Source organism: Mugil cephalus, chromosome 22 (genome assembly GCF_022458985.1).
Source record: "Mugil cephalus isolate CIBA_MC_2020 chromosome 22, CIBA_Mcephalus_1.1, whole genome shotgun sequence".
NCBI classification, from domain to species: Eukaryota; Metazoa; Chordata; class Actinopteri; order Mugiliformes; family Mugilidae; genus Mugil; species Mugil cephalus.
Window position 1 is genome coordinate 15,661,909 of NC_061791.1, and position 23,917 is coordinate 15,685,825.

General features: G+C 42.3%; 2 protein-coding genes across 2 annotated transcripts; one reads left to right on the forward strand and one right to left on the reverse strand.

Moving 5' to 3' along the window:
* Nucleotides 1–606: 606 nt before the first annotated feature.
* On the forward strand, nt 607–2,490 carry LOC125000010 (cytochrome c oxidase assembly factor 6 homolog). The gene is made up of 3 exons (XM_047575317.1): nt 607–802; nt 1,183–1,348; nt 1,495–2,490. The coding sequence occupies exons 2-3, from the start codon at nt 1,205–1,207 to the stop codon at nt 1,591–1,593; spliced, it is 243 nt and encodes an 80-aa protein (XP_047431273.1). The 5' UTR covers nt 607–802; nt 1,183–1,204; the 3' UTR covers nt 1,594–2,490.
* A 1,397-nt stretch (nt 2,491–3,887) lies between these two features.
* On the reverse strand, nt 3,888–23,917 carry slc13a4 (solute carrier family 13 member 4). The gene is made up of 16 exons (XM_047575314.1): nt 23,775–23,917; nt 14,875–15,003; nt 12,945–13,081; nt 12,648–12,823; nt 12,484–12,547; nt 12,079–12,118; nt 11,885–11,962; nt 11,591–11,775; nt 8,600–8,719; nt 8,301–8,402; nt 7,721–7,822; nt 6,876–6,997; nt 5,868–5,989; nt 5,568–5,729; nt 4,610–4,747; nt 3,888–4,410 (listed from the first exon to the last, which is right to left on the reverse strand). Exons 1-16 carry the CDS (start codon nt 23,895–23,897, stop codon nt 4,273–4,275), a joined length of 1,938 nt encoding a protein of 645 aa, XP_047431270.1. The 5' UTR covers nt 23,898–23,917; the 3' UTR covers nt 3,888–4,272.

Sequence of the window (23,917 nt, forward strand, 5' to 3'; positions counted from 1 at the left end):
ACAAGAGGACAACGCATTTATTGATCTTCTACATCATATTGTACTTGTGTTATATTATTCTGAAATAAGTTGAAAACATCAGTTTCAATAAATGTCTAAAAGTATGTGTTAGATTTTAGAAGAAAAGGAGGGTTTGGAAAGAAAAAAGTATACGTTTGTTTTGTCCAAACATTACTGTGAAAATTGTGCGTACAATTCTGTAAGTTGTCTTACCTCTACAGAAAAAGACATTAAACTTCAAAAATACCGCTGTAAGTGCTGCATTGTTACGGCTAAATTTAATCGAAAATCAGATGTGTTAAGTTAAAAGAAAGGTGGTACATTAGCTAATGAATCACTCACCTGTTGCTTCTTCACCCTCTTCATTTTTTTTTTAATTTATTTTCTTTGCCGAGACACAAATTACATAAGACGACACTTTCAAAAACACTTAATTAATCGACAAAAATACTAAGTATTATTATTTAAGCTTAGTTTAAGTTGTCGTTATTCTTTTATTCCTCAGTAATCTTACATGTTTTTATCGTCTCTTAACCGCGCTTGTTTTGTTTTCCAACCACGCCATCACCTGGCGCGCTTGGTCAATTACGCGGCTACGTCATCACCGTGCGACACAAGGAAGTGTTCTTCCGGTGCTCGTCCTTCACTCTGCCCAGCGCTGTAAACACGTTATAAAATACTCTTATTTCAGCTTTGATCGTTCCACATTTTGGAGATATTTTGGAAGGATTCATGGAGTGACAGGAGCAAACAGAAGCGACCGCTGAAACGAAGAATTCCGCTAGGAGGTTTCTAAGACTCAGTGAGTGAAACTTAGCCGAGTTTAAGCTGTCTCTAAATGACAGCAGGTGTCGTGTTACCTATTTCAGTAGGTAGAGTGATAGCTGAAAGCTGTTGCAAGTGGCAGTCTAATCAACTGAACCGTGGTGAAGAGATACTGTATATTGAACTACTATTGTTTTTTGGTATAAACTACTTAAAAAAGTAGTTAAACCTGATGGAAATAATGTGAGTACCGAGTCTAGTTAGTGTGTAACAACAAGCCCTAGGGTAATATGACATAAATTATTGAATGTATAGACAAGAACAGTGTAGTAGCGTTCTCTATACAGTGTCTGATTGTTGACTGATATTAATGCATTTATTGTGTACTTAAATGATCTTTCCTTCTCCTTCATGAAGTCCCTCCTAGAGTCAAGCAGCCATGACGGCTCCAAACTCGTCTGAAAGAAAGGCCTGCTGGGAAGCCAGGGACGCTCTCTGGAAATGCTTAGATGACAACGATGACAAGGTTGCATCCTGCCAGAGGTTCCAGAGTGAGTTCGAGTCGAAATGCCCCGCTCAATGGGTAAAGTATCCCATCTTTTTATCTTCGAGATTGTCCGCTTTAGAGGAAGCAGTAAATGCTTTAGACAGAGATCAAAATCTGTGCATGTTCAGCCCTGAAAATGCTGCAGTTCTGTTCTTCAGTCTCTTGTCGATCTTCCCCTGCAGGTGAAATATTTCACCAAGAGGAGAGACTTCCTAAAGTACAAGGAAAAGATACAGACAGATGGGTTCTCGCCTGCAGAAGGCTCCCAGCAGACATCCTAACCGTCGCCCACCAGGAGAAGATGGAAAGCAGCGGACTGACCGGCCTTTCACCAAACCTGGGGCAGAGCTGGAAGCGGGAGCTTCTCTGCTGTGTCGTGGACAGAGAACATGTGCTCCACCTTTATTGTTATTTATTTGTGCAGACAAACACTGCGAAACGAAATCCAAACAGCAGCGCAAAGGACCTGTTTGAAAATGTTCTCCTCCTACGTCCTCAGACATATTGTGAAGTGGCGTCATCTCATGTTATCCAACTCGGCTGCTCTCCTAAGTATCCAGCCTTAATCAGTCAGTGATGGTAACATGTAACGTCATCGTAGATTGTTGAAATTGTTACTGTAGGTAGATGTTGCTCATCCCAACACTGTCCATTCATTTTCTGTGATTGTTCATCGAAACTTCTTGACTTGTCTATTAGTGAAACCTCATCATGTTCTCAGGTTTGGGTCATGATTTTGCTATTTACAAATATACATTGATCTTTACTGATCCAGCCTCTAACTCCAGGACGGAGCCTCACTTCGCTAGTGTGACCGACTCGTGTGGTGTGGGAATGAATAAAATCAGCCGAGAGGTTTTAGTTGTTTTTATTGTGTAATATTGTATCATCTTAACTCTAGTTCATAGCTGAATGTAAACGCATTACCACATTACTCATAATTTATGAATGTTACAGCTCATTGGAAACAGGCAAAGGCACATTATTATATTTATATTACAAATCTGTCTGTATTTACAGAAGAGTGTGGCCCCCGGGTCAAAGGTCACCGCTGCAACACCATTGAGATGTATGAAATCCTCAGTAGAAGTGAATAAATTACAAACATTACAGCTTCTGATTCAGGCTACACAAAGGTACATACCTATACTGTAGTGATATATCTATATATATATATATATATAAAAAAGTCACAAATTACATTTAAAATTTGTGTAAAAATAAAGGTATATCTTTTACATTTCTGCACAGTACCCTGCTTCACATGCCAAACTTTTTTTTTGTGATAATCAAAAGTGTTTGTACCTGGAGATTTACCCTTAAAAAAAGATGAGCAAACTCCCATAGCTAAGGACCTCAGAACGTCCTTTTTTTAAAATCTTGTATCTAATTTTTAAAATGCATTTAACATGACAAAAATGAAAGTACAAGCCTTCCAACCTCTAAAATAAAGGCTTGGGATTCTGTTTAGCATAAAATACACTATGATTAGTAAATACAGTACATGTGGAAATAGTTTTTTATATATTGCAACAGTATCAAAAAAAAATCAATTTTTTTCTTCTTTTTTTTTTTTCTTTACGTGATTTCAAATCAGAAAATAGGTAGAGGGTCCGCACCGTCAGGGCGAGGGGCTCTGACGCTGAAACCGTAGAATGAGAGGCACCGACGCGCTAAAGAAGGCACCGCAAGGATCAACAGGTTCACAGCATAGCAGGGCGCAAAATCAACTTTGGAAACTTTGGTAAAGACATTGGAATTTAAGAGGCGCAGATTTCCAATATACCACCAGCAGCTAGAGACGGACGTACAGGACATTGTCCGTCTCCGTGGAAACAAATAAAGGAGTTTAGAGTACAGTAGAGACAGTACAGTAAACCAGCAGCAGCCACGTTAGATGCCTCTTCTCATGCATTTATCTTGCTTTAACAGCAACCTCTTGCTTAGTTTTAAGGGGAAAAAAATGGACACGCGTGAAGACGTTTCACCACTCAATGCATGAATGTCAGCCGTACACGTAGAACTGGAAAACCCCTCCCTGAATAGAGGATGAGAACTGAAGGATAAATTATCAGCCTGTTATATACTATCTTATAACATCTGCTCCCAAAAAATATAACCTCTCCTCCGACCATTAATAGCTTGTTGGAACAGACAAGACTCAATCCAGGTTAATCCAAACAACATCCTCTAACATTTATCTCACCTTAAAAGCATGAATTCATTATATGTGGATTAGTGTTTGAGTGTGCACCACTCACAAATGTTCCTAATAGAAACCTTAACACCGATCGTTAAGAAGCGAAGAAGCAACTTGGATGAGGGGTGAGACGTCTTCAAGACAAAGTTCCAGTTTTACATCATGCTGAAAATGTGCGCCATCTAGTTGTGGGGCAATACACTGCATTAAATGCAGCCGAGGTTCAGCTGAGCAAGAACGCAATAAAAGAGGCACGTGTACGTATACCTCACACGGCTCACGGCTACTCTACCAGAAAGGAGAGGTACGGTTACAGGTACGCTTATCATTGCTTCTGTTCTAAATCAGAAAAAAAAAAAAAAAAAACATGTCAGGTCTCGATCACCACAAATAGGTTTGTGGTTTTTAATGATTTGATGAAAACATAATCTCCGTCAAACATTTACAGAGATTTAAAATAATAATAATAATAATAAATGTTGGAGTTCATTGTTCTCCCAGTGTCCACTTTAACATTCCTTGAAACAACCACATGAGGCCAATACAAATAAAATCTTCTTCTTCTCCACCTTTGCGCCATCCATCGTCCTCCTTTAAAGCCAGTTTATTCAGTCTGGTTCTCCTCTTGGCACGCCACGTAACTGCTTCTTTTTTTTATTATTATTATTTATTATCATTGTCTCTCAACACGGAAACTTTCCCTCCTTCCGTCTGTCGGCTTTCATCCCTCTCCTCACCGCTGGTCCCAGCCCGTCGGTGGTTATAAGCTCCCGGTGACGTTCCTGGCCACGGCCCAGGCCGGGAACTCGGTCAGGTTGAAGAGTGGGACCCCCCAGGTGGTGATGGCCAGCATCACCACGGCCACACCGATCAGGTTCACCCCGAATCCCGCTTTCACCTGGAGATAAAAGAAGAGCTTGTGTTTTGGTTTGCAACGTGTTAATGAACAGAAATGATCCTTCGACTTCTGCGGGAGAAAAATCTGACACGCTGTGCCCTCGAGCCTTTTGATGCTGCAGTTGCGTAAAGAGTGTGCATGTGTGTGTGTGTGTGTGTGTGTGTGTGTGTGTGTGTGTGTGTGTGTGTGTGTGCTGTACCATGTCACTGATCTGCACGTGGCCGTAACTGAAGACGATGGCGTTGGGGGGGTTCCCCACTGGAAGCATGACCCCGAATGACACGCACATGGTGGACGGGATCAAAGTGTGGAGGGGGTTGATGAGCAGAGTCTCCGACTGTATAGAGGAGCGTGAGGTGAAGGAGCACATAGAGGGGAAGAGGAGGGAGGGAACAGGGGAACGGAGAGAGAGAGAGAGAGAGAGAGAGAGTGTAAGGCAGATCAGGTTGGGGTACAGAAGCACCTACGTCTGGATCTCTCTCTTTGACGTGTCAGAATGGCTGCTGTTGAAAGGGTCTATTGATGAGCTCAGAGGCTTATATACAAATATGTACCCATTAGTTTGGGGTCAGTGGCCTGAAAAACTTTAAAGGCCCCTGCTGTGGGCCATTCATTCTCAGCTGGGGGTATGCAGACCCCTTTTGGTCCAAGGTGGAATTGCAATAGGACAGGATTATTTTACTCAAATGTGACTGAGACCTTTATCTGCTTCAGCTACAGAGGGTAACTCTACTTACATCTGTTTCATTGTTAATTTACTGTATTTTATTCAGAGATCTCACTCCCCGTTTGCATTGTTCAAAGTTACTGCTGTTAATACTAAACTTAACATGATCTGCATCCCTTATTTAAGTTATTTTAAATTATGAAGCCCCGGCTGTTTCAGTGGGCGTACACCCTTCATTTCTTAACAATGCTCTTATTGTGAAGCATCTGCAGGAAGGTGTTGTGGGAAACTCATTCCTGTGGTTTACAGATATAATCCAGCTGGCTAATAATGTATCCTCTGAGTCTGAACTTGTCTGTCTCTTTTTTCTCTTCTTCCAAAGTGCCACCAGTAGCCACATCAATGAAATACCACCTCCACCTCCTTTGTGAACACGATATGTACTACTCCGTTATTTCCCATCAAGTGTGTAAAGGAGAGTGTGTCGTACCAGCGCTGACAGGATGGGCAGGAATACGGTGAGAGTTGCCGGGTTGGAGGCAAACTCAGTGACCGCCGACACCAGCAGGCAGGCCAGCAGGGTGACGGCCCAGGGAGGAAGGCCGCTCATGGGCTCCAGCTGTCTGCCAATCCACACGGACAGGCCTGACACCTGCACACGCACAACATACAGTGAGTGGACATCCTCAAAGCGGCTTCTGAACGCTGGCGACAGGCCGTTCTGACCCCTGCGCAGCGTGATAAGGACGTGGATGTTTGGGGCAGGGCAGTAGCACACAGTGCACCGTACCTTGCAGCCAGCTGCCAGGGCATAGCCTCCTCCCACCAGGATGACGATCTCCCACGGCATCAGCCTCTGGAAGTCCTTCCAGGTGATCATGGGAGCAAGCGGGTCAGACTCTGGATCCTCATCTAATGGTTAAAGAACACAGAAAAAATTAAAATACAACAGCAACAGCTGGGTGGTAATCTAATCTCAACAGGACTAATAAAAATTTCTGTGGGTAAGATCACATTTATTTTCAGTATTTATTTTAATAGTGTATAGTGTATTTAAATGCGATAAAGTTTCACAATTTCATTATCAAATATCCATTTTAGCGCTAAATATAGTGAAAATACAAGCCGATAAAAATATAATTTTCTTATTTGATGCTTTGTTCCGTCAAAAAAGTGCATTTTTGTATTTTGGTTATGGATTAATTACACACTAGATTCTGTTATTAGATATTTGAGTTGATACTTTACAAAACAACTAATTAAACATCAGTTTATTCATATTATTTTGCCCAAATTGTGACGAGACTGTTTGCATGCCCGAACCACATGGGCCAGCTCGAGCACATCTTGTGTTGAGCAGCGTGAAATGGCAGTTTCCAAGCGTGTTTTTCAAAAACACTGCGCCACCGTGGGAAACTGATTTCCTCCTAAAGCACAGGCTCCCGTGACCCAGTGAACCTGGAGCACACGGGCGATAAATCAACCTGCCCGGGCTGCGGATGAAAACAAGGGCACCTTGGAACGAGCTTGAAAAGATGTGGAGCACGCAGCTATGTCACAAACTTTTGGATTATAAGATATCATAATGGCTTTTAACTGAGGTCAGCATACAGCAAATTCTTTTCCTTTGTTGAAGCTGAGGCATTATAGCAGCTGTAAATCCTTTTTTGTGTCACTGTCGTTGATTAAAGCTTCACGACTACCTGATGAAAGGACCATAACGTCTAATAATAATAACTGAGACAACTCCAAAAGTAATAAAGGTATATTGAACACTGGCAGTTGAATGAGTCTTGACCTGAGTCTGTACAGCTGGATGAGGAGGAGGGGGAGGAGGAGGAGAAGGGTCGTCTGGCAGGGATGAGGAAGAGCAGGAAGCCCAGAAGGACAGACACTGTTGCATCGGTCCTGTATCCCTTCCTGAAAGATGGTGGACGAAAGCGCACACAGATGAAACACAGAGGAAACTTGGATATTGTCAAGGATTACAAAGTCATACATTCTTCATTTTTTCATGTATGATCCCTCATGGTGCTCGGACATAGGGTAGTCCAGGCACCATTCAGCCATGGACAAATACGTTACGCTGCTTCTCTAGCCACCACTCCACATCTACCTCAAGTGATTAGCAGGAGATGGTTGAAATAGACCCAGAAAGCTTCTGCTGCATCACTCTGCAATGGAACAGCCCAAATGGGACCCTGCAATAGGGGGGCCAAGGCCTTATCCAATAGTCCACTAGAGCTTCAATTGGAAATCTGAAATCTCCTTTAAGTTTAAATCCTTGAAGTCATTCATGTTTTCTAGAGAGGCTTCAGTGGCGACTGTGTACTTTTTTATACGTCGAAATTGGCTGACGTAAAGTTTTAGGTAGCAACTGGAAACATTCTGATATGTCCTGAGGTCAATGCAACAGTGCAAACAATGTGGTTCTCAGAATATCACTCATTTCTGTATTTGTTTTATACTGGCTTTAATGGTTTTAATTTTCCATCTTAAATAACGTTCAATGTAAAGTTGCCTTATGGGAACAACGTGTTCCCCATGCGACAGGGTGCAAACTGCACCAACGACAGCAAAGTCACAGGTCGCTAACATGTCTTAGCGTTGGTGGTCGGGTACTGCAACGCTATAAGCACCTACTTTTCAAAGAGAGACGTCCAGCCGGGCACGAAGCCAGGCTCTCTGGTGAACCACAGCAGAGTCATCAAGATGAAGAAAACACCGGTCACAACCTCAGGGTAGCTGGAACACATACGCAACACTTACATTAGTGACTACATGGCCGTCCCACAATAATATGTCTGGTTGTGTGAGTGACACGCACACAGTGAATGTAGGATCTACGTAGATGTTTATTGGACCTTTGGGAATATATTTATTATATGTTGTGCATTGACTGTAACTTTTTAAAACTACAACTGTTTGGCTCTACAACTCCCCACTCGGGGGAGCTACTGTGTGGAAAAGGAAGACCCAAAAGAAGACGACTCCAACTCTGAGGTTAGCCACATTAGCATGGCCTACCTGACCAACACGCTAAAGTGTCACTGAGTCTAAAGAACAATGCCAACTCGGTGGAGGACCAGCTCAAATCCTTAGAAGATACCAGTGCTAACTGAGGTATGTGCTAAGCTAAAGGACAAGAATGCAGACCTGAACTGTCTAAAACCTACAAACCTCCAGTCATATATGGCCGGGAAAGCTTGGTCACCATACACACCTTATGGGTCCAAGTTTAGCATATTCCTCGTGGATCCTCTTCTCTGACAGCATCTCCCTCCTGGTTTTGCGTTTCTTACTCCACGAGCACGTCTCTCTGAAGCTGAAAACAGAGTGGCAACAACAACAACATCAACCACAAGGTGACCTGACGCACTCCAGCCACAGGACACCTGACGACGTCGCGGCTAAGCAAGCGTACAGACAGACAGATTATCGTGAGTCCATAATGATAAGATGCAGATGTGGGCGAGGAGTAATCAGAGCTGGCAGTGACTGAGCTCTGTGCAATGCACTCACTTGCAGCCGAGGAAGAGGAAGTGCAGCCACAGCCAGGTGAGGATCAGCATGATGATGGCGATGGGGAAGCTGAAGATGAACCACGTGCCAAAGTTGATCACCTTTGCCTCTGGATAACGGCTGGAAAGGAAACGCACAGAAAGAGAGACACGGAGGCTTGGTTTAGTGTGTTAGAAAACCCCTGTAAGGGTTCAGTATCATCAAGTTGACACTTGTGGATCCTTTAGCTAGCAGCTAGGCATATTTTCAATGTTTGCATTAAACTGGGGAACAAATAATGACAGGACAAAATGAGTCAAAAGGAAATATGAGTTAAAGTCCAGTCAAATTTCATGTAAATCCAAATTAAAACACATAGATCATAGATTTATTGGTGTCTACTAAAAACAATTAGTTCTTTGTGTTCACCATCAGGCTAATATCAGCAGATTACAAATTATGGACGCGAAGAGCAATTATCTGTTAAATCAGAAGGAAAATTCCAAAGTTAAAACTGATACACCAGGGAATTTCCAGGTATGACAGCAACTCTGTGGGTCTGTACTTTAACGTAGCTAGCCAAGGCTCTTGACCAGTAAGCAGTCAGGTTCATTAAGATTCATTCTCTGGGGACCTTAGATATCTGTTCAGATTTTCACAGCTGGACCATCCCTGCTCCATTTTGTGTACAATCATCATTCATTGAAACACTTTAAAATATTTTTTTTGCAACCACAGACGCCCTAAGGAACACAAACAACTGGATCTGTGGCCAAACTTGTGAATATGTCCTCACAACATATCAGCCCCTGGAGCTTGCAAATGGTATGACATAATATCTGTAGTCAATACTAAGTGTCCTTGATCTAGCCACAAAAACACTGAAAACACAACCTCCAGCTCAAAATCTCTCTATAAATGCAATGAAAAGCACATGTAACATAAACAGGACACACAGCAAGGAACACACTTTGGGAGCCTCCCGTCGATGACTTTGGTCTTGTTGCAGGAAAACAACCCCAGGGCTCCCAGTGATTCATTGGTCACTTGAAGAGCCAAAAGGTTAAGGACCTCTGCACTAGATAATAAAAACTACTGGGGGTTGCCAAATTCAAAAGAGTTTATCCTGTGGGGTCAAAATCTGCTGAGATATTTTAGTACAAAAATTGATTATTATTTTGGGGACAAAAATTGAGAGTACTTTCCTGCTAACACACTGCCTATTTTTCTTTCTTGCACTGGGTTAGATTTTGTGCTAAGGAGTAAATAAGGTCTTTTCAACAGTTTATCCTTATTAACAAAATCCACATTTGTTGGCTGCTGCTGCTACAGAAAATTTAACAGCAGATCTTTTAAGAACTTTTCTTTTCAACACCTGAATTTCTCAAAATGCCAACACAAGTTTAAACCAGCGTGATCTCCAAGTTACAAACTTGGTGAATGAAATCAGACAGATGACTGAAGACCAAAACAGTAACAGCTCAGAACTGGAGGAGAAAGGGTTTCTGAACAAGTTGCGTGTTTCCCCGCAAGGCCTGGCACTCACATTTCACCTCAGCCAAAGGTCAACTGTCGAGTGTGTCTTTTCAAAGCACACAAGGTCAAGTTGATGACTTATTGTTCCAACAAGAACTTGGACTGACTGACCTGAACACACGCACATAAACATGTTTACCATCACTTCAGGCTCAAGAAATAATGTGATTTCGCTCTAAATTCAAATGCAGTTTTCAGTATTCACCCCTCTGATTGATTATTGTTCCAGGTAACATCACATTGTTATGATTACAACTGCTGCCGCATACTCAGAATCCAAAACCTGACCTTTGTCCAACAAGCTCCAACATGAAGGAGGCCATTCTGCCGGGCTTAGAGCAGAGGCTGGAGGAAATCGGCTCTGTCAGGACTGTAGAGGCTGATTAGTTTGATCTCGGACCCCGGGCACTGAGTTAACACCAACTGTTTCAGTCCAAGCAGCACAGCAGCCAAGAAATCAACCGAACTGTAAGTATGTATTGAGAGTTGAGATGGCGTGTGCAGTTGGCTTGAACTAATTCATTCAGAACATTTTGTTAAGTTGGTTTGACATTCAGGGGTTGCTTGCATAGTTTTCTTGGTGTAATTCTGTATAATTTCCAGACTATGGCCCCTGGCATTAAACCCAAGGAAGCCAAATTTTATGTCCTTCTGGCACTAACTTGATAACTGCCATGTGTGCACAGTAAAGTACATTATTAACAACCTCTGAACAAGGTGCAGTACCCCAAACAACCACTTTAGGCTAACTTCAAAAGTGAGTCGATATCGGTAGTACTTTACGTTAAAATGTCTCCATGTATACAGCCCATAAAATGTATACATTTTGGAGAACACATCCCCACTTTTTTGGGTCGGCCACACTGATGCTATTTTTGTCAGGAATATATGCGGCGCCATGTTACAGCCACAGTCTGCGTAGTACGGTCCGAGGGGGAGTCATGCAGATATCAATGACCCATCCAAACTTCTGCCACACTTGCATTTCTGATTAATACTTTACTCTGCTATACCTCCACCAGTTACAAAGAAATGTACTATAGAACCGCTTCATGGCATAGCAACTTGTAGTGATCATGATGTCACATCCTGTTTCTATAATGTAAAATAACTAAAACGAAACTTCTCAGAAAATGGACACATGAATATTCACCAGGATTATATTAACTACCTAAAATGACTGAAGCGATACGAAAGAAATTATTTCGTCATTTAATTTGGTCCAAGTCCTAAGACTATACTGCAGCCAGTCACCAGGGGGAGCTCTACTTGCCTTGGCATATTAAATTATGGGCGTGACCACTTTGACTGACAGGTTGGTGCCTTCACATGTTGCTCTCTGTCTTCCCAGGCATCACCTGCCTGCCTTGCTTTGTTAGGAGTCAGGTACAGCAATGAGTGACCAACAGGGCTATATTTCAGGGACAACTCTGTAGTATCGTTTGGTAACGTCAAGTCTTGTGCATATGTACCTACTTGTTAAACTGCTCAGCAAAGATGAGGTTGGTTGACGTGCCAGTGATGGTGATAAGACCACCGATGGTCGCTGCATAGGTGATGCTGAGCGAGAGACATTTACAGATCAAGTGGTCCCTTTTGGTGGGATACTGAGAGTCTCTCCTGGCTTTGATGCGCTTCACGTTTGGGATTTCAATCGCAGCCTGTGAAAAAAGAGGGAAAACACTGCAAATCACCAACGTTCTTGATTCCAGAAAACTCACAGTCCCCCAAACCCCTCGTTAATCTCCTGAATAACAACATGCTACAAACCTGCGGCAGTTGTCCATTGCCGTGGCCTCTGTGGATGGAGATTGGCAGACCCAGACCATTTACCTCAACGGTCTGTACCTGAGAACAAGAAAAAAAAAGAAAGGAAATCTTTACTAATGGTACATGTTTTTGTTTTTCTGCTGTGATGCCGACACCTTCATACACACACACCCAAAAAAAAAAAAACGTCTTACCACACTTAGCGTAGAAGATTTTTGTTTACTGCAGTCGTTGCTGGAAGAAGAAAAGAAAATTAAGGTCAAAATGTACCTGTACTTGGTTTAAATCAGGTAAAAAAAAAAAAAAAGGTAATGACAAAACATGTGCTAAGGCTTTTTATGGAGGACATGGAGGGACAATATACACAGGTCATCTTTACAGTAAAATATGGCATTATCAGATTCAAATGTGCCCTTTTGCAAATCCATATTCACTTTCTCTTAGTATGAAGTATGGTGCCATGTTCTCACAGTGGAACACCTTAGTTTCAGACAATGTCTGGATCCTCAGGCGAACACATACAGTTTGAAGTTTTGTATATTTGGAATTGTTAATTAGACGAAGACACTGAGGAAAATTGAAAGTTGGACACCACATACCTGTTGTTGCGATAGAGCAGCTCTAACTGGTTTTTGTCCAAATTATCTTCTTTGCCCGACACAGCTGCAGACAACAGCAGTCATAATCAGGATAACCAAAGAAAACATGTTTATCTGTTAGCAAGAGAATTCTTCTTAAACAGCTGAACGGCAGCCGGACGTACCACTCTCATCCTCGGGGGCCTCTACCGTTTCGGAGTCGTTGTGGTTGTCGGCCAGGCCGGTGCAGATCAACTGCTGCAGGACGGCCTCGGCTATGGGCATCACCATGGCTGTGGTGGACGTGTTGCTGAGCCACATGGACAGAAACACCGTGCAGCACATGAAGCCCAGCACCAGCCTGGATGAGAGAGAGATCAGAATTTAGTGGATGCCAATCACTCTATTCCTGTATGAAGAGCTTTGCAACCATTTTCAGTGCTTAGTGTAAGTCTGTGAAAGTGCGTGTGTGTGATGCTCACATGCCAGGCTTTGCCCCTGCAATCATCACCATCCTCAGAGCGATGCGTTTGTGCAGGTTCCATTTCTCTATGGAGGCTGCCAGGCAGATGACTCCCATCAGCAGCAGGGTGGTATCTTTACAGTACTCTGCTGCCACCTTAATCAGCACACACACACACACAGAAAACACCAAAAAAAGGCTTAATGAAACTGATAATGGAGCATAATTCCATCTAGGAAAACGGGACCTTTTTTTTGCTTTTACCTCCTTCCACCCACTCCACCCTCCCTCGCTTGGATAAACACTTACAGTTTACCATTTGTTCTTCTTAATCAGCTCTACTTCCCACCCGTAGGGTTCACGGCGTTGCAGCGTTGTATAAGCCAGCTTCGCCTCACCTCTCACCTAAAATGTGTTGCATGTTCTCCAGCTGGGGCTTCTGACACACAGTTGCACCGTTCTCGGTCATGTCTGCGTAATCATCTCGGGTACTAAACTACACGGGGCATCTGGAAACACTGTTGGTTAAGATGTGCACAGTGCTGCACAAATGTGCTATTAACGAGCATGGTTCAGTCGCAGCTAGGGACCTTTGGTACGTGCTTTGGTACGTGCTTTGGTACATGCTTTGGTACGTGCTTTGGTACATGCTTTAATATCTCTACACACTAGCAGCTGCTTTGAAATCAGAACAGAACTTAAAAGAATTAGTAAAGGAAAGGATTAAAATATTAAAATTCTCAGTGATGACTAATATGAAGTGTGGCAGTGAGACACAGGCTCACATAAAGTATGCACATGCACACCACCCTCTGCAACTTCTAGCATTTTAGTTTGTCCAGTTTTAACATCATGTTTGATTTTAAGAGAAACTAAAGAAAATAAGGAGCCTAATTTTTTTTTCACTGCCGCTGTTCCAACACTTACAGTCTGTGGACACGCACGGCAGGTGGCAACAGATGAAGATTAGCGGCGCTCAAGCACGCGATGGAACAGCGGAGGCGTTTAGGGGTAACTGAGAGTACCGTAATAGACTGAAAATGTTGCATAAAGCTCTCTGGTGGCATATTTATGGAGAACCATGGCAAGCGGCTTACCGCAGTGTTAAAAGGCAGCTTTGTCACTGTTTGTCAATGCGATTTGGTCACATGAGGCCCACAGCTCACTTTTTATGTAATGCTAATAAGAAATGGCAGCAGATGGCAGAAGTGCTAACAGTTGACACTTTATTGGAAAACGTGAAATATTGAGATACTGAGAAACGTGCAAGTTGGCCCAAATTATTCACAAATTAGTGGCAGTGGCGCAGCAATCTGATCTTAAACTGACTCTTGCAACCAGAATTGTAACACACTGTCAAAAGTGTATGTTACACAGGGTTCCTACACATTTTCTACACATTGTCTTTTTCCAGACCCTAATTTACAAACTACACAGTAAATCTTAGCTGTGCTGCCAAGCACCTTAAAAAAAACAAAAAAAAACAGATCAATCCAATTTTAATTTTTTTAATATTTATTCATTAGAAAATTTAGAAAATTGAACCTCGGTAACAGTCTAGTTTTCATTTTCCATTAATTAAAATTAAATCAAATTCCATACTTTTCCATACTCTAGTTACATATGTACATTAGCTTATGTTGCTAATGTAGGAAACTGAGACAAATTTTCAATGGAGTATGATAGCAGCAGCATTAACATTGTTTTGAACCAACAAGTAAAGGGCTAGGGTTAGGGTTAGGGTTAGGGTTAAGGAATTGCAGTACTGACTATTTGACACACACGCTGGTAGTAGTTACCAGCTTATACTGCACTCCATAGCTTTCAGCTCTTTTGTTAATCAAATTAGCAGCTGATACCGAGTTTATATGGAGATAATTTCAACCTCTGAGAGCTGAACCTTGGAACAGACAGTCACCTAAAAGGACTTAAAGATAAGCCGTTCTCACCTCGCTGGATTTGAGCACTCCAAATAGCGGGTAGAGGAAGGCCGGGACCAGAGCGGCAGCACCCAAAGGAACCGCCTCGGAGACCCAGTAGACCGCCGTCACCATCAGCACGTAAGCGCAACATGCCTCCTGCAACCAAGAAAACACAAACCTACTTAAACTTTCACATGGCAGCAGAGAGGCCTACACAATAACCGTGCAGGCGTAAACAACGCACACACGCCGATGCTGCATTACTCTGGTTATGGTTATATAATGTGGTCATGTAGCCCTGTTGCAACACTGGCTGGCTTAGTGACAGGCTTCCAAACCTCAAAAACTCAAGAAGAATCTCGTGACATGCATTAAGACCCTATGAAAATCACCTCTACTTTCGTTGACCTTTCAGTGCAGAGACTCGTAGAAATGGTTTTTGATGCAAGACTTGGAACGTGCACCCCCCAACCACCCCTCCCCCTCCTATTAAACATAAGCAGGTCCTACCATGGTCATGGTCACATGCTGCCGCAGCCTGTAGCTCTTTTATGTAAGAACATTCAGTGTAACATCTTGCCAGTAACAGGTCAGTTAATCTCAAATTAATAAACCTAGAGGGGGAGGTGGGGGGGGGGGAATTAGGCACGGGGCTCCAGCATGAAGCATGTCCAGACCTGTTCAAACCTCTCAGCAAACCATGGACTCCACAGAAATCAATCACTCTATAAATCACCTTCTCAGCGTTACAGAGGAACCCTTTAACGCTTACTGCATCCCTGGGTGCTGGTAATGTTGTATATATGTTTCTTGTTTACAGTGTCAGCATAAAAGGCGTGTAAGTTACGACCTCCCTCCCCAGAAAGCCGTCAATATAAAAACAAGGTTTATACAGACCTGGGAAATTATAAAAATGAGCAGGAACAGGATTCAAAAAGCACATGGGGAGGTTCTTTTTACCATTAAAGTGTGATGTGCCATCATGCCCCAGTAAAGCGTCTCTGAGGCCTTCATGAAAAAAGGTTGTGCATGTGTAAGAGCCTGGCAAGGGAGTTTAAACAATAAAATAAATCGGAAATAAAGTCGCAAAGATTTTAAAAGACTTTGTCTAGGATTGGCTGCCCAAGCGGAAAAAAAAAAAAAAGCCAGAGAGCTGGCAGTTAGAAGCCTGGACGCTAGCCTGAATTTCCCAACATATTTGTGGGGGTAGGTTGTCCTGCAGTCACGCTGTTGAGAACTGATCATTCTCTGGAAAAGATCTGCTGAACACTGATAAAACACTGCTGATAACTAACCACAACAAGTTTTTTTTCTCTCTGTACTAGTTGAATCACACCCAATAATATGAATTAATGCCAAAGTAGTGTTAGCATATTCTGATACGGCTGCATCTGACTACACCAGGCTAGACTTTTTGATGCAAAAAAACAAAACCTTATCACGGGATATGTAGGAAACTCATGTTGTCGGACTGCTACCACTGGAATGTGGTTCAAAAGTCCAGCTGTGTAACATGGTGGTGGAAGGGTCGAGGTTTGGTGTTGCAAGTACATACATGTCCACCAGGGAGCATCGACAAGAAGTTTTCAAATACAAGATTTAAAATCTTGAATGTCATTTTTATGAAAAAACAAATATATATATATACTGTATATTATATTATCCATTCAATATTAAGCTATTCCATTAATACACAGGTTCAAATTTTCATTTTTTTGGCCATGCAACTGCACTGTTAGCTTCTCTTCTGCTAATATTGAATCATGCTTCTGGATTTCCCCTAGGGACTCAATAGGCTCTCAGCCAATTGCGAGAATCTGACAGAGTCAGTGTGTAATATGCAGCCTCCTGATTGGCTCAGAAGCGATAGGGGCGGAGCCTATTGTGTACAGGAGGGTTAGATTGACAGGTCTAGTGCGACGCTCTTGAGTGAAACAGTGCATTGCTGAGACACCTCCTGTATTGGTGAATGAGTGAAGTGCTGACTGATAGATAATGTCTTCTGGCTCCACGTATCCCTTTACTAAAATATGTTGGATTCATATTTATGTGCAATAAAATAAAAAATAAAAAAAAGGAAAAAAATATATAAGAATGTCGAATCAACCAAAGATTTTGCAACACCCCAGCAGTACCTCTACTTGTCATTTGTCATCACTTGAGAAACCACCGAAAGAAAAACTGCATTGGCATACATGAACAAGGGCTGGCGGAATTATGTTAAGTAGCTCCACATCTTTAGACCTGAATCATAACAAGAACATCGGTCTCTTATTTCAGCAACAAGCAGTTCAATGTCCTGTGGATCAGATCCCGGAGCTCAACTGCCCCGGCACCTGCACAGTCCGCGGTGGCGTGCGCCAAAACACGAGATCCAGGCTGAATTTAATTAGTCGTTTAATCAAGATAACAAAAGTTAGCTGTGGCTTGGCAGTGGTCGGCCTTTCACAGGTTGCCACTCTAAAGCCACAGCCTGCAATCCTTTTTTTTTTTTAATGTTTTCCTACGGACTTAACCTGGCAAGAGGAAAGAGGCATTTCCAGGCATTAGGCGCAGCTGCTGCTGGATCAGGCCGAGAACATAACAAGGAGTTTGGGTTCATAATCGGAGAGGGCCCCGCCAGCAAAACATGACAACAGTTTAAATGCCACCAGGAGACACGCAAGAGAGAAAATGTGATGTCTCCAAAGTGTTTTTCTCTTCGGCTGCTTGCCTTCCTGTGACCTTTCGGCATCAAACACAACTTCACACTGAGGAAGCGCAAGAAGCCTGATAACGGGATTAAAGACAATGGAAACGTTGGACTGTTGACCTGTCGATCACACTGACAGGAATGTCAAGAGGATGGGAGAGGACCTTTAAGAAGAGAGGGAACAAATGGACAGATAAAAAAGGAGACAGATCAGCAGTCCCTCATCATTGATTATCGGTCTCCTTTTATCAGAGGGTAGTTTCCACACAAAGACTGCAGCTTCAATCTGATCCTCAAACCTTCATCTGTTTTTTTTTTTTTTTTACATTTGTTCTAGTTTTGCAAGTTGAAGCCGATTCGCAGCGACCTGTGTGATAGTCCGACCTTACGCTGGGACGTGTCAAGGAGCAGACGTCAATACAGGCTGTGCTCACTGTTTGAACTGAAGGGGGGGCTCTGAGGTGTGTGGGAACAAATCAGGTTAAACAATTTGTAAAATCATGTAGGCAAGAAGTGTCATTGGGTGATTTTTAGGAAAGAGACGACAGCAGCTGTGAGGATTATTATTATTACTATTATTATTTTTTATCTGGGCGAAAGTTCACTCCACTTTTTGTGAAGCTGTAAAAGAATGTGACGCCGGAGTGCCTGAGGTGAAACAGACAAAGATGGTGTACGACTGCATGTGCGAGCCCCAGCGGGCTGCACTCCATTTACGCCGCGAAGGCTTAGAAGTTCAAGCCGTAGTGGAGCCTGCCGGAGCAGCCGCATCTTTCCTGCGACTTCCCCTCTCCTCCCAACAAAAGTGAACCCAAAGTCTGCAGCGTCACACAAAACACAAAGAAAAATGCCCTCATTAAGCACAACGCTGTAGATGAAAAATGTATAATCAAAGTCCTAAATTATTCAGCAGTCCTGCGCATTTAGGTGCACATTTTAGAATCTGCAATACATCTTTTATAATGGCCCTGGAGGAGGGTTTTCATTATTTTCAGATAAATGCAAAACTGTTATAATGACTTGATTATCATGATAAATTAATGCAATGCTACTTTTTGGAGCTACTACCAAGGCTATATGTTTTAATGGTTAAGGTCGATCCTTCATACAGCTCATGAGGCTAGTGGAAATAATCCATTAACGTAGGAGGAGCAGAAATCTTGACAATCACGCACCCTTTTTTTTTTTTACAGTTTGACAGACATAAAGGATGAGATGAGCTTAAGGAACTACACTTGTGCTAAGCGGAGCTTTCGTGACACGTAGCTTTCCATTTCCACGTCAAAGATGTGCTGGTCATGTTTGTGCTGCTGTCGTTGCCCCTGGAGCAGATTTTACTTATTCATTAAAGAAACAGAAAACACAATCGCTATTATTAATGATCACCTGCAGACATTTCTGGGTGAAATTGACTCAACGCGTCAGCAGATTTCCACAGAAATATTGAAAGTAGGCAAAAATCAAACAAATAAAGTGGAAATGTTATACTTGTGTATTTGGTTATCCACTTTAACATATCTGCGAGGTGGAAAAGCGAGTCCTCAAGGATACAACAGGACATAGGTTTTCAAGAGGGGGTCCGTGTCCCCTAGGGGGTCCGCGGAAGTACTGCAAGGGGGTCGCAAAATTTTTGGTTGATTAGACATTTTTTTATAAATTTTTTAATTTCCCCCCACAAATTTAAATTTCTTTAAATACACATTTAAAACACACATTTAAAAAAAAAAAAGAAAAAAAAATACACATTTACAGGAATCCAACATATTTTAGCAAAGGGATAAGGGTTAGCTTAATATTGAATGCAAAATGATAATATGATGTATATTTATAAATAGAACTAGGCCAAGTTTAATATGGAACACAATCGATCTCTCCATCAATTTGGGATATTTGGCCTGGGCTAGTTGAAGACTGCTCTAGGAGGTTCTATTTTAGGGACAGACTGAAGTCCATCTGTTCAAATGTGTTTTTAATCGCTGTAATGAGACCATTTAGTTTAGAAAATCAGGGATTTGTTGCGGTCTGATCATCACAACACATGCTTACAGAAATTCATGATGACAGGAGAAAGAAGCTTTCTGAGGACCTGGGGAAAAGAGTTGTTGGTGTTCATCAGGCTGGAAGAGGTAACAGAAGCATCTGTAAAAGAGTCTGGAACCCACAAACGCACTGTCAGACAGACAAATGAAGGAGATTTATGACAACTCACAAAGAAACCCAGGGTAACTTCTAAGAAGCTAAAGGCCTCTCTCACATTGGCGGATGTTAATGTTCCATGTTAACCATGGTGTGCATGGCAAAGGGACAAGGACAAAGCCACCGCTCTCAAAAAAGAACACTTCCACTGCCCATCTGCAGTTTGCGAAACATCATGTGGACGAGCCAGAAGACTGCTGGGAAATGTTTTGTGGATGGATGAAACCAAAGCACAATTATTTAGTTTAAATGTTAAATTAGAGGCATAATGTTTGAAGTCTAAACAACACCGCATTCCAGGAACACAACCTTATCCAGTCCATTAACCATGAGGTTGTAATGTCCTTGTTTGTTTTGTCGCATCTGGGCCAGGACCATCTGGCATCATTGATGGACCAATGAAGTCTGAATTATCCCAGCAAATCCTGAAGGAAAATGTCAGTACATCCGTCTGTGAGCTTAATCTTAAGACAATGCAGGAGGACAACAACCAAGTAGTTCTTTCAAATAATGGTTAAAGAAGAACAAAACTAATGTTGTGGAATGGCCAGGTGCTGAACTTCACCCAACGGACCAGACCAGGAGGTATCGGAAACCGGATTCAGTTTGTGTTCACAGGACAAAACAAAACGTGCTTTACTGATTTGACTTTCTTATCCTTTCAAACTAAAGTCGCGTTTCCACCCAAAGTACCCAGAATTTTAGTTCCAAGAACCTTCTTAAAGGAACTAAAAGTATCCAGTAGTTGTCTTATGTTCCACCAAAGGGAGCTTGTCTCATCTTTTGAGAGAATTAGACAAGTAAGTGCTCTAAAAAACAATAGCAATAAAAGGCTTTTTAATTTTGGTTCTAAAATATGTATCTGACTTGCATGTGTTTGATGTAATTAACTATCACATCAGGTTTTTTTTCTGTGGCAGAGCCAGATGCCGACGTTAGCGTTCACTTTATCTCTGCGACCATCGTCAGAGTTTTACGGCTGACCGGTCGGTTTCTTTCTAAACACGTAACAGAAGCCCATTGATTGCCTCATTAGCCGACTGTTTTTCTCGGCCGCCGTAGGAAATGGACATTGGATATTTAGATAAAAAAAAGCAAAGACAGGATTGAAGGCAGATTATGTCACAGTTGAAACCTGAAAACCAAGTGAACCAATCAACAGAGTCTGATAGATAACGCACACAGACACCAACACAATCCAAGTTGTTCTCAAATACCCAGATAAAATCCAACTTTAGAAATAGAGGAAACACTGTTTAGCCCTTATATGGACATGCTCACGGGCATCAAAACAGAGACAGCTCATATTAAATTTCAGTTAGCTACCAGCCACCACATGGCAATAGTATGTTGCAACGTATTAAGACGTTTTCATATTAAGACAATTTCATGTACGCTGTTGATATGAGAGTAAAGCACATTAAAATGGTAGGTCGAAACCTAAAGTGACACACATAAAGACATACGCTCATATATAATCCATCTACATCCAAGTTTGGGCTGATGCTAACACCAGCGTGCTAACTTCCTTATTAGGATTTAACACAAGTTGAAAATATACACAGAGTACATTTTGACCTGATTACGAGGGTTCACTAAATATCCTACAAGTCATCCAAAAGGGAACTTCTCTGTGACAAAATTACACATTGTAGTTAAAATAACAAATGTAAATCCTATGGTGTAACACAAGGAAAATCAAGTAAATCACCAGAGCTTCATTTCAAACTGACTATCAGTCCTTCCAAGAGTGGTTTTTCGACCATACAGCCATAGCACATATTTAAATATTGATGTAGCGTCACAGGTAACTGTCTTTGTGTGTGTGTGTTAGTTTCTTGGACTGATCCAATGGTGATGGAGCACGCCAGCCACCGGCTCCGCCTCTGTTCTCCATCTTGACCTCGCCTGACTGCATCCTACAGATGTTCTGTTCTGCTGCAGCTGGACGCAGTACCACTCCAAACACACAAACACACACACACACACACACACACACACACGGTGTCGCTCTGAACCCCTGTCACATTCCTCACACGGTCTGAGGTCCCCAGTGTCGTAAAGAAGCCACGTGGGGGCCAAAATCCGGCATGGCGGTAGGTAGATTATATAACTTAATTGCTTGGATTGTTTTGGGTTTTTTTTTTTTTTTTTCATTGATCCTTGTAGTGAAGTTTTTGTTCTTTTGTTCTCTCTTGGCCTCATCCTGCGTCCCTTTCCCCATGCCAAACATCCACCGCCACTGACATAACAAGCAAGGCTCCCGGCCCGGCCCGCCTCCGATTGGCTGGTGGACACCTTGCGAGAACAGCTGAATATGAACGGCGTGATAAGAAACACCATGTGCTTTGGAGCTTAGTTGCTGAAACGCGATACGGCTGCGCGTTAATATTAACAACGTGATTATTCATCTGGACGGGATGCATGAAGAAAACATCTGTCAGGGGCGTCTGTTCATTTCAGTCAGTTAAAACAATATCGCACCACGTGAATGACCAAGATACAAGATACAAACATGGATCTGAGTCTAAGTGCTGAGCATCAGATTCCCAGAAAAATCTATACTTTTTATATTTTAGAATCTTGCTCTTTCTGTTAAGAATAGTTAAGCATGGAGACTTACCACTAAAAGGTATAAAATGACTACAACTGATGACATTTCCCACTATTATTAAGATAAATGGACTTGAGAAAGAGGTTAAATTATGTGTATTTCACACACTATTTACATGGGTTACATTTTGTCTTTTTATAGAAAGAATCCTTTAAATGCTGAGTTCCCTTTTTTGTTTGTTTGCCTGTTTGTTTGTTTTTACTCTGTCTTAAGCGGGAACTGGGGACCTTTGGTCATTTGCAACAATTGCGGAGGACAACACACTATTTCATTTCAAGCCGTTTGAAGATGTGTTCAGTTTTCTGGGAAAAAATGCTTAGAACTGTAACTCCAACACTAATTCAACACGTTAAAGACATAAATGGAACAATAACCATATTTTTAATATTAAAAAAAAACACCTTCAAGCTTGGAGTCTGCTTCTTGACAAAGCCTTCTGCTAGTCAGAGAGCCGGATATCCTAATCTCAAGTCATGCTGTTCTCAACAATGAGCATGCTTCACTGGGTATCATGGAGTTCTGGCATGAGCGCGTGTTGACAAGAGGTCTGCAAATCAGACAAATCACGCAGGCTTGAGCATCGCTAACACTCACTGAGGCTCATTTCTACATCCTGCTTAAAGTCTGAGAACCGCAACACAATTCGTGTCACCACAGAGCCACGCTGCAGCAAAACTTTTCTTTTAGCCTCACACGCAAGCAAGTGCAGTGTGGCTTTTCACTTTTGAATGAAACAAACATGAACATCAACTCCAATCTGCTGAGTATCAAGCTGTTCCTTCTCTTCTCTCTCTCTCTTTCTCTCTCTGGTCGATCCTTTGCTCTTTCACAACAACACTCCCCCGGTCACCCTCTCATCAACATGTCGCGACGTCTCCCCTCCACACACGAGGCTCAGCTGATGATCGGGACAGCTCGAGATGAGTATTCATCAAAACGGAGGACAGTGTGCCTTTTGATTGATTCTAAGCCTCCTCTCCCTCTCTCTCAGACACACACAATCACACACACACACACAGCAAAATCCCATGAGACACTGCAGACATTAGCAGCAAACCAGGAGGAGTGACACCAGATCAGCTGGATGGTTTGTGTGCTGCTGTATCGGATGTTTACTAGGTATTTATTTACTACTCCAGCATATTTAATGACTTAAAATAGTTTGTCACTATTGTAACTTGCACTGTGAGTATGGTCTGTGCATCTTTCTTGAACACTAGTGTTTCCATCAGTTATATAAAAGTCTAGAGGGTATTTCTAGGGATTTGTATTTGCCAACTTTTATGGAAAAGGGAAAGACTTCATACAGTACATTGATATGTAGATTTTCGTATTTTCTTATTATTTTAACCTTTTGAAAGCCTTGTTTACCTTCGGTCCTTTGCTTACAATGATAAAAGGCACCATTATTACTGTTTTACTCACGCTGGTGGGATGGATGAGCGGTAAGGGAAGCAGGGACAGAGGGATGAACACCACAACGATCAGCTTCCTCGCCCTCCACAGCTTCCTGAACAGATCCATCCTGGCTGCGGCCTCCAGCCTCATGGGTGACCCGGGGCTCTGGG

Bases quoted from the DNA above. Each gene is read 5' to 3' on its own strand.
- LOC125000010 (XM_047575317.1), top strand. From the start codon at position 1,205: ATGACGGCTCCAAACTCGTCTGAAAGAAAGGCCTGCTGGGAAGCCAGG. The intron at 1,349-1,494 runs GTAAAGTATCCC...CTTCCCCTGCAG, and splicing joins CGAAATGCCCCGCTCAATGG to GTGAAATATTTCACCAAGAG.
- slc13a4 (XM_047575314.1), bottom strand. From the start codon at position 23,897: ATGAGGCTGGAGGCCGCAGCCAGGATGGATCTGTTCAGGAAGCTGTGG. The intron at 12,119-12,483 runs GTATGTGGTGTC...TTCTTCTTCCAG, and splicing joins CTGCTCTATCGCAACAACAG to CAACGACTGCAGTAAACAAA. The intron at 4,748-5,567 runs GTACGACACACT...TCCTCTATACAG, and splicing joins TGCCCATCCTGTCAGCGCTG to TCGGAGACTCTGCTCATCAA.